This window comes from Rutidosis leptorrhynchoides, chromosome 1 (assembly GCF_046630445.1).
Source record: "Rutidosis leptorrhynchoides isolate AG116_Rl617_1_P2 chromosome 1, CSIRO_AGI_Rlap_v1, whole genome shotgun sequence".
Classification (NCBI taxonomy): Eukaryota; Viridiplantae; Streptophyta; class Magnoliopsida; order Asterales; family Asteraceae; genus Rutidosis; species Rutidosis leptorrhynchoides.
In genome coordinates, this window is record NC_092333.1 from 114,713,024 (window position 1) to 114,724,367 (window position 11,344).

At 32.7% G+C, this 11,344-nt stretch overlaps 1 protein-coding gene across 1 annotated transcript; it reads right to left on the reverse strand.

Moving 5' to 3' along the window:
* Positions 1-1,438: 1,438 nt before the first annotated feature.
* Positions 1,439-4,068, reverse strand: LOC139888365 (uncharacterized). Its single transcript, XM_071871376.1, has 3 exons — positions 4,013-4,068; positions 2,684-3,185; positions 1,439-1,492 (listed from the first exon to the last, which is right to left on the reverse strand). Exons 1-3 carry the CDS (start codon positions 4,066-4,068, stop codon positions 1,439-1,441), a joined length of 612 nt encoding a protein of 203 aa, XP_071727477.1.
* Positions 4,069-11,344: the final 7,276 nt, after the last annotated feature.

The window sequence follows — 11,344 nt, forward strand, 5'->3', positions numbered from 1 at the left end:
GCCCATCAACCGATTCTTGAAAGACCTTTCGGACATCGTCGAGAAATTCCGCTTTTAGCTTTTTAAAGATGGCCTTAACCTTGGCCGTGAGTTCAACGTCCTCGCTCATGCCTTCCTCATTGGTATCGTGTCCATTTCTCATCTTCATTCTATAAAACGAAAAATATTAAACAACGAACGAAAAGACATGACACAAATACATGTTCACCTCACCGCCCCATCTTGCTCAACAATCATCGTACATCGCTTGTTTGACAAGATTTGAACCCGTAACGATGGTAGCTAATCATTGTTATGCGAGCACGTCGCATTAACTCGCTAGTACAACGTTTATCTCGCTTGATGATTGCATAACACAACACAAAATAGTTAGCGCAAAGTTAGTCCACCTAAAACTAGGCACTAACAAATACCCCGGTCTGACCCGTCTCCTACAAGTCCCGCATAAAACGCATACTCAATAAAGTCTAAGTCTAGGCACCTATCTCAAGTCGCCTAAATCCCTTAGACCATGCTCTGATACCACTTGAAACAACCCAACCTGTATTCAACCGGATTAATTTTTTTTGTTGTAATGAACATTAACGTGCCATTGGAATGATATAAACCATTCCATACAACCCATTAAAATGTACAACAAGTTTAGTGTTTACAAAAGGCACTAGGGCCATTAATCAAATGTAATACAAATTCGACCCATTTGAAATGATTGTTTTAATCCAAACTACACCCGAGCATGGTTTGGAGCTAAACTACCCAAAAGCATTAGGTCATCTTCCAAAAGCTTTAACTAGCACACAACATGGGAATCTAATGTCCAATAACCCCTTTTCCTTTCTCCGTGTTCGCACCTAAAAATGTAAACAACGAGAGGGTAAGCTAAAGTTTAGTGAGTGCAATAGTTATACGTATACATATATAACCTACTTACTTGCAACCACTTACACAATATCGTATACAAACTTGTAACTCAAATAGCATGTCATCATACTCGTAATACTAACAAGTTGTACAATATCACAAAACCGCATTAGCATATACTCATCCCAATCTATATATAATATGCTAACAATCAACAAACCCCCATATGGTTAACCATAACGCTATGGTGCTACCGGCTCGATGGTTCACACCATACGCATTTGAGTCATACTCTTTTATAGTGCTACCGGCTTGTGGTTCACACTTTGTTTTATAGTGCTAGCGCTACCGGCTCGATGGTTCATGCCTCATTTTATAGTGCTACCAGCTCGATGGTTCACACTTCGGCGCTACCGGCTCGATGGTTCACGCCTCATTTTATAGTGCTACCGGCTCGATGGTTCACACTTTGACACTCGTCACATACATGTTATGGCACTACCGGCTCGATGGTTCATACCACAACATTCACAAATAAATACGCCATATACACATACGTATGATTACTCCACTCACCTTATTGTCTTTGGTGAACTAGGAAATCAAGCTCGCGACCTTCAAAGTAATGCACCTATCACATTATGCATTTAATTAACATACAAACTAGCGGAATTAACTACCAACACTTACACTTGAGCATTTAATGACCTAATGCATTAAATGACTCACATCTACCCAAAACCGCCCATTAATGGCCATGACTCGTCATAAATCACTAAAAGCTAGTGATTAGAGTCTACTGACTCCAACTAACATAAATTAGAGTATTTCATACCCATCTCACCCAACTAGGTCAACAATTGCCCATTTGACCCATCTTAACCCATAGACTTTCAACTTTGGTCAAACTTAAACTCATTAACAAATCTTTCATCATTAAACCAGTGTATTAGTGACTAACAACACATTTGACACTTACAAATCCCAATTTTCATGACCAAACCTTAGATTATAGCCATTAGGGTTTTCCGTACTTTAATATAACACAATTCATCGATTAATTCCCCAAATGGGTCTTACAAGTCTCCAACGGCCCAAACCCTAGCCATAAATTAACTAAAACTTAAAACATGGAGTTAAGACTTACCAACACTATCCACTCGTAGCTAAGAACAAGGAGAACAACTTTACTTCTTGCTCCAAAGATCAAATCTCAAATCTTTACTCTCAAATCTCACTTTGGATTTAAATGGGTTTTATGTTTTGAGAGTAATTAGAAGAAGAAAAGAGAAAAGAAATTGAATAAATGAGATAAGTGGTTGAGGTTTAATGCTCCAATCAGATCCATACGCGAAAATACGAAAATACCCTTGGACCACCCCTTTTTAAATAGGAAAACGGGTCAGATCTGCAGCTTTGTCGCGTCGCGACCTCAATTGTCGCGGTGCGGCAATACACTAGATTTTCGAGCTGTCTTAATCCACTCCTGACTTTGATTTGCTTTATTTGTCGCGGCGCGGCAATGGCCTGTAACTGGCCATTTCGACTATTTTAAATCAACAATGATTTATTCGACTTGTACGCCTCGTTCAAGCTTCCTATATTCGTTTAAACTTCGTCTTTAAGTCTCACATGACTTAACGCTATTAAAACTTATGCATATACTTATACATGCATCCAATCTCAAACGTAAGATATGAATATATCTCGTATACATCGAGTTAACACTTTAAATCGTTTAATCACATAAACAAGCGAAATATAAACGTTCTAACGATTAAATAAGTACCTTAAGACACGTATGAAGAAAACGGGATGTTACAAGCGCCTCACGGGGAAGAGATGGGATGAATAAAACCTTTCTGTAATAACTCTTGGACTTGACTTGCAAGTTCTTGGAGTTCAGATGGAGCAAGTTTGTAGAGCGCATGGCTACAGGTGCAGCTCCAGGAGTAAGATTGATTTGAAACTCTACCGCCCGGTGCGGTGGAAGACTGGGTAGATATTTTGGAAATAATTCAGGGAAATCTCTAACAACAACCACATCATCCAGTCGCCTTTCTTCTAACTCGGGTTTGCTCACAGGAGCAAGAATAGCATGACAGCCTTTTCTAAGGTACTTTTGAACTTTCAAACACCAGATAAGATTCATCTGCTTGTATTTCTTATCTCCGAAGATCATCAACGGTTCTCCATATACTTGAGGAATACGAATAAGTTTACCAAAGTAAACAATCTCAGCTCTATTCTTCGATAGCCAATCCAGGCCGATCACGACATCAAATCTCCTTAGCTTTATTGGTATGAGGTCATCTTCAAATGACCTACCCGTTAAATTTAAAACACAACTTCAAATTATCCATCCACTTTCGTCAGTTTACCATTACTTGGTTCTATAGAATTTTTAACGTCCATGGTTGTTGGTGGATCATAAGTCACAACATCATATTCCTTAGATATAAGCCTTCTACCGTACTAGTACTAAACAACTTCGAAATCATAAAATCTTCAGAAGGAATACATTATCATCGAAATCAGGATCCATGTGAGCCTCTCTAGCTGAGATAAATATTGTTCTATCACGAGCAAGTCCAGTGTATATTCTATTTAAGCACTTGTTCTTTAAGTGCCTAGGGCGTTCGAATCTATAACAAATTTCCAAGGTTAACGAATTTTCAACAAAAGTTCTTCTTGTATAGTCCTTGGCTACGTGGTCATTCTTTTTCAAATCTACGGCAGCCATCATTCAAATACACCAGTAGTGCTTACTAGAATTTTCTTTGATTCACTTTCTATTCCTCATGAAACAATATTGAAACTTCTATATGATTTACAGTAATATAATCCCGTTTGCCAGGCGCCATAATATTACACTAATTCATACTTCCATTTCAATATCACCCCATAAGGTCACGATACGTGATCAACTTCGATTTTCTACACAATATTCTCTAAAATGATTTCTTAAACAGTGTGCTAAGGATAGCACGAAGAGACAAAAAAATGCTAAGAGTAATAAATATGAATAATAATGACATAATAATGTCTTTGAATTATCGGGAATATTTATAAGTCAAGAATTACGTTTTCTGGTTCGTAAACCAAAGCATAAAGGCACAAAGGCACGTAATATATCAAAGATGTTATATACCTAAATATAATAGCTAACATTGGAATGCCGAGCATTCCAGAAGTAATGAATGACATCTCGTGTAATATAACACATGCGTTATATACCTAACCATAATAGATGACATAGAAATGTCGAGAATTTCAGAAGTCATGAGTGACATCCCTCGATTTCACTAACTGATTTGGTTTTATGAAAATATACTCGCATAAGTCGGAGAATACATTTTATCAAAATCGGAGTTCTTTCAGGAGTTAGAAAATAAGAGAGATGTATGGATATGATAACAATATACATACTTATATGATACATGTAATCATATATAATAATACTCAAAGCTATAGGTCGGGCTGTAGACAGACTCACTAATGCACCCTATTGACTCGGGGTAACCACATCAATGCAGCCTAATTCCCTACAACCAATGCTCTGATACTAACTGTGACTGAAATGTCCCGTTCTTATTGATTAAAAACGTTCCATATTAATTGATTTCGTTGAGAGGTTTTGACCTCTATATGAGACGTTTTTCAAATACTGCATTCATTTTTAAAACAAACCATAACCTTTATTTCATAAATAAAGGTTTAAAAGCTTTACGTAGATTATCAAATAATGATAATCTAAAATATCCTGTTTACACACGACTATTACATAATGGTTTACAATACAAATATGTTACATCGAAATCAGTTTCTTGAATGCAGTTTTTACACAATATCATACAAACATGGACTCCAAATCTTGTCCTTATTTTAGTATGCAACAGCGGAAGCTCTTAGTATTCACCTGAGAATAAACATGCTTTAAACGTCAACAAAAATGTTGGTGAGTTATAGGTTTAACCTATATGTATCAAATCGTAATAATAGACCACAAGATTTCATATTTCAATACACATCCCATACATAGAGATAAAAATCATTCATATGGTGAACACCTGGTAACCGACATTAACAAGATGCATATATATAAGAATATCCCCATCATTCTGGGACACCCTTCGGATATGATATAAATTTCGAAGTACTAAAGCATCCGGTACTTTGGATGGGGTTTGTTAGGCCCAATAGATCTATCTTTAGGATTCGCGTCAATTAGGGTGTCTGTTCCCTAATTCTTAGATTACCAGACTTAATAAAAAGGGGCATATTCGATTTCGATAATTCAACCATAGAATGTAGTTTCACGTACTTGTGTCTATTTTGTAAATCATTTATAAAACCTGCATGTATTCTCATCCCAAAAATATTAGATTTTAAAAGTGGGACTATAACTCACTTTCACAGATTTTTACTTCGTCGGGAAGTAAGACTTGGCCACTGGTTGATTCACGAACCTATAACAATATATACATATATATCAAAGTATGTTTAAAATATATTTACAACACTTTTAATATATTTTGATGTTTTAAGTTTATTAAGTCAGCTGTCCTCGTTAGTAACCTACAACTAGTTGTCCACAGATAGATGTGAAAGGACCCGTTCATATACATTATAAACGATTCACAATAGTTGATTTCATTGCGAGGTATTTGACCTCTATATGATACATTTTACAAACATTGCATTTGTTTTTAAAAGACAAACTTTCTTTACATCGAAAATTGACAGGCATGCATACCATTTCATAATATCCACTATCCAACTATAATTTGATTAATAATAATCTTTGATGAACTCAATGACTCGAATGCAACGTTCTTCGAAATATGCTATGAAAGACTCCAAGTAATATCTTTAAAATGAGCAAATGCACAGCGGAAGATTTCTTTAACACCTGAGAATAAACATGCTTTAAAGTGTCAACCAAAAGGTTGGTGAGTTCATTAGTTTATCATAATCATTTATTTCCATCATTTTAATAGACCACAAGAATTTCATTTCCAGTTCTCATAAATATACGTCCCATGCATAGAGACAAAAATAATCATTCATATGGTGAACACCTGGTAACCGACATTAACTAGATACATATAAGAATATCCCCTATCATTCCGGGATCCTCCTTCGGACATGATATAAATTTCGAAGTACTAAAGCATCCGGTACTTTGGATGGGGTTTGTTAGGCCCAATAGATCTATCTTTAGGATTCGCGTCAATTAGGGTGTCTGTTCCCTAATTCTTAGATTACCAGACTTAATAAAAAGGGGCATATTCGATTTCGATAATTCAACCATAGAATGTAGTTTCACGTACTTGTGTCTATTTTGTAAATCATTTATAAAACCTGCATGTATTCTCATCCCAAAAATATTAGATTTTAAAAGTGGGACTATAACTCACCATACTGTATTTTGTAGTAAAATACATATAACATCATTGAACAAGTGTAAGGTTGGCCTCGGATTCACGAACCTATATTAATTATATATATTTATATGTTGGTCAATATCCGTCTAATAATTTAGATTAAGTCATAGTGTACCACAATCCTAATGCTCGAGTCTAGTATGCAAAGGTCGACAAAAATTGGTTTGACTCGAAATGACTTCAAAAAAATTTATAAATGATTATTATATAATTTAAATATCGTCGTTTTATATTTTAAAATATTTTTAAAAGATTTAATAGAGTAAATAATATAATTCATTTATTAATAATTTTATATTAAAATATATTTTCATATGTCTTAAGTAGTAAAATTTATAGAGTTCGTTTAATATCATAAAAATATTGCGATAGATTCTATTGAGGTAATTATATAATTTGTATCACATTTTTATTTGATAAAATAGCATTGGTAATAATAATAAGTAGAAGTCGTATTATTTTGTATTAATAATTATAATAATTAAGTGTTAATAATCTTAGTTTTAATTATAATAATACTAAGGAATATAAATATTATAATAATGATAACCCTAGTAACTATTTTAATGATAATAATAATAATAATAATACTAATTATAATTTTAATAACAATAATAATAATAATTATTAATGATAATACCTTTTACTTATAATAATATTAATAATGATAATAATAATAATATTTAGTAAAAACTAGAACGACGATAATAATAATCATTTTTAATAACAATTCAAAAATTCAATTGACGATAACTTCTAATCCATCCGTCAAAACCATTTGGCATCTAAAGGAAAAGTTCATAATTTTTCGATAGCTTTCTAAGGACATGCATATCTTATACCTTATTTCATCCCTAGTATAACAACCTTTAAGATTCAACATAACTTATCTAAGGGTAATATCAAATATACAAGCATACACACTCCTATTTTCTCGAGCACTAGTCAGGGATACACTATTAATATATAAAAATTAATTTAAGAGTACTCACGTATCAATATTGAGATTCAATATTGCAGGAAAGGTACGTAGACGCAACGGAGATGATAAATACTAGATTGACCTCACGAGCATACCCATGAACCATACCCATCACCTCCATAGCTATAACCCATAATTTCCTTAGCCCTATCCTACTCGAAAATCAGTTTTGAGATAATTTGCCCATGACCTCGTCGCAATATTTTATGTATAATACTAATAATAATAATACTACTAGTAATAAAATAAAATTAATAATAATAATAGTTTTAATCTCTATAATAATAATAATAATTATAATTATTATACATATAATATGTATATAGAGAGAGAGTTTTGAGAGATCGAAGTGTAAAATGAATTTGGAAGCAAACATAGATCGAACTTTATAGCATTTTGGCCAACATTCTATCCTCATGCAATTGTGTTTTCCAGCTGTTATGCATTGAGAGTCCCTACCGACACTAGTATCTTAATATTACGTATGTTATATATAGATTTATAATTTATATATATTATATTTAATCTTTAGAATTAATTAAATATTATATTATATTTACGCTCATGGTAAAAATATAATTTTTACAAAAATGACACGGTCGTGGTCTCACGACTCATGTACCACTTTCGGTTTTTCGGGCGCACTTTCGTACGTTTAGAAAACTAGCCTTTTACGTTACGTGACGTGTACCTTTTACAAAAATTAGACTTACTCAACAATAAATTACCTTTATAAAAAATATAACTTATAAAATTGAGTGTTGTGGTCATTTCCTTATATAAATTAAAGTCTCTTTGTTTGTCAAAATATTTTATTTTAAATTAAACATTTTGTGACACGTACCTTTATTAATAACTAGACTTAAATTAATTAAAAACTAACCCACTCAAAGTGTAACTTAATCTTTTGGGTGTTTTGGTCATTTACTTTTATAATTCATAATCTTGTTATTTATCAAAGCCTATTTATTAATATCAAAACGTTTTATGACTAATTTAAATTAAAATTTATAATCTTATACATATTTTTGAAATATTTATCTAATAACATACTAGTTATCCTTTCAAAACTAATTATATAATTTAAGATCCTTTACAAAATCGAAAAATCCTATAACGTTTATGCTTTAAAACTTAATTTGATTTCATTCTTTTATGCGTAAATGTTTAGTTTAATTTCTTTAACTTTCTAAATAATATATCTTAATATAACATATCAAATGGGTTTATCTAGTCAACGAATCTAATCCCAAGTATTCCTTCTATATGATAAATCGAGTATTATGAAATTCGATTTTCCACTAACTTTTGTCTAACTCCCAATAAGTGATACTTTGTTCTTACTTGTAAATCACTTTACCATTTATTCCGAATACTGTTAAAAAGTAAGGGTTTCCTAATTCAAAGTGGACCTCATAACAGAGACTCATAATCATAGTTCAATGTATCCGATAATTCAATCATTTGATATTATCTTTTAATCTCGTCGATAAACTTACACCGAACAAATATGTTTATGTAACATATTATTCATTCAATACCTTGATAGCATTTCCAAGTTCAAAAAAATAGATCTCATAGCTTATATTCATATTAACTAATCCGTTCAATGTTTTATAATATATGTCAATCTAATAAGCACACATGTATATATACATATATATTTATTTACACGTAATTGTTCATGAATCGCTTGGCATGGTCAAAGGGTATTTAATTAAATGAATATAATTTCAAAACTTTCGAGACTTAATCATTACAGATTTGCTTATCGTGTCGGATATATATAAAGGTTAAAGTTTAAATTTGTTCGGAAATCTCCGGGTCATCACAGTACCTACCCGTTAAAAGAAATTTCGTCCCGAAATTTGATAGAGGTTGTCATGGCTAACAGTAAGAGTGTTTTCATGACGTATATGAACTGATAATTAGGGTTTTATCATCATTGATTAATATAGATAAAATGATTTGTTTTTGTGAAGAGCACGAATGAAGCTATCACTTAAGAGTGAAAATGAATAAAAGTAAGTTTGACTTAACCGGTGTCATAGTCAAGATTGATTTCCAGAATTTAAGGAATTTAGAAGAAATCTTCATATTAAGATTTGATTCTTCGGTAATTAAGGAGATTCAGATCTTCTTTGATTAAACACGATAATCTGCTTCGATTGCTCTGTCGAAAATTTTCCTATAAATCCACCCTCTCCATTTCCTTACAACTCACACCTTCTATTCTTTCTTTCTCAATTCCTACTTTAAAGTATTCGTTAATATGCTCCATCCCATCCTGATCCTTGATATTCTCTTACCTTGCATATCTGTCATTCTTCTTTTTAATCTGCCACCAGAAGAATCTATTTACTTCTACTATACTCTTGGGTTTATAGTGTTTCTAGTTCTCCCATGTCTTTACATTGCTATATACATCGATATATACGGGTTGTAATTTCTGGGTTGTTGTTAGATTTTACACCTTCCCTTATATTTCGATGTCCCTGCTTCTGTTTTCTATAGTCATCGTCATCCATAGTTAATCCTCTCTTCTATTTGCTGCGGTTTATACCCCGAATTTCTATTTCGGAGCTTTATCCTTTCGTTTCTTCTTCTTGCGATTAAATAGCTCTCGTAATGGTCCAGAATTCGTATGTATGGATTTCAGAAGGAATATAGTAATTGTTCTAAGAAGGAAAGGGCAATGGTAAATCCTGATTTGTTAAATTACCAGAATACCCTGGAAAAGACCGAATCATCAAGAAATAGTTCCTTGATATGTTTAGAGATTAAGTAGAATGTAAGAGTCGTGTAAATGGTACATGATGACGGTATATTCTGTGAATCATCACGTCCATTAGAAACTTAGCATGAATTACCGTAATATAATGACGTTGATCAAGTGTCATTATATTATACTAACCCATGTATCAGTTCCCAACACTACTTCAAAACATTCATATTTGAATTTATCAGAATTTAGAAACTAACACTGTTTCTTTTTGTGTTGCAGATATTACGGAGAGATAAATGATCTCAGATAAGGATAGTTGTGAAAATATCTCCAGAGATATGGAGAATATTTATAATGGGAGATACGAAGATATCTTATAATATTTAAGGTAAGATGATGATGAAGAATATCTATCTGCGAAGGTTTAGAATAAGGAGTAACGTGTTTACTAACGATTTCAGAAGACACTGAATCATTTGAATCCTTTGAAGGCAGATTCAGTCTTTGTGATTTATCCACAGCTTCCTTCATACTTTGCTCAATCCATTTTTCAGTACCAAATCCTTTCTTTTTCTGAGCTTTACCAACTCTCTATCTTCTATCATCAAACTCTTGGCCATTTAGACCATCTTCCATTTTTATGTTTCCTCTGCATTTAATGCTATAATATCTGAATCACTGGTTATCAATTCGAGATGGGTTCAGAAGAATCGTGTTTTAGATGATTAAACGCTGGTGGTAATATGGTGGAATATGAAAGGTTCCCCAGTAATAATGACGAAAAGGCAACGTATCTAACAGGGTTATAATAAGACTGGTCCGACTGAAAAATCGAAGTTGACTTGTTGGAGCTGTGACAAAATTGGCTACTTTGAAAAGGAATCGAAATGTTGTTTTTGCTAGAAGAATTCGACGCAGGTACATGTTAGATTATGACTTTGGTTTCGAGAGTTTTTCAGGTACAAAACTTCGGGTAACGTGTGGTTGGATCATCATCTCAATTGTTTATTATTTGATGTGTCTTCTAGAATTTCGAAGGGATTTAATTGCAGATTGTCATAGTCAATATCCAAATGATGAAATCGTCCTAAATCCCGAATGATTTTTCATATCCATCTTGTGTGTTACGATTAAAAGTGATGTTCTATCACAAATTTGAAGTCAAAATATAACTTTGAAAAATGTAAAGATATAAGAGTGATGATTTTGGTTGTATCTCGAGTTGAATTCTGAAATTTCCAAAATCAGAATATGTAATTAGATTCGAATGAGTATGGTTGTTTTGATTTCTATAGAAGAATGTATATTGGTTTAGTTGATGATTATTGA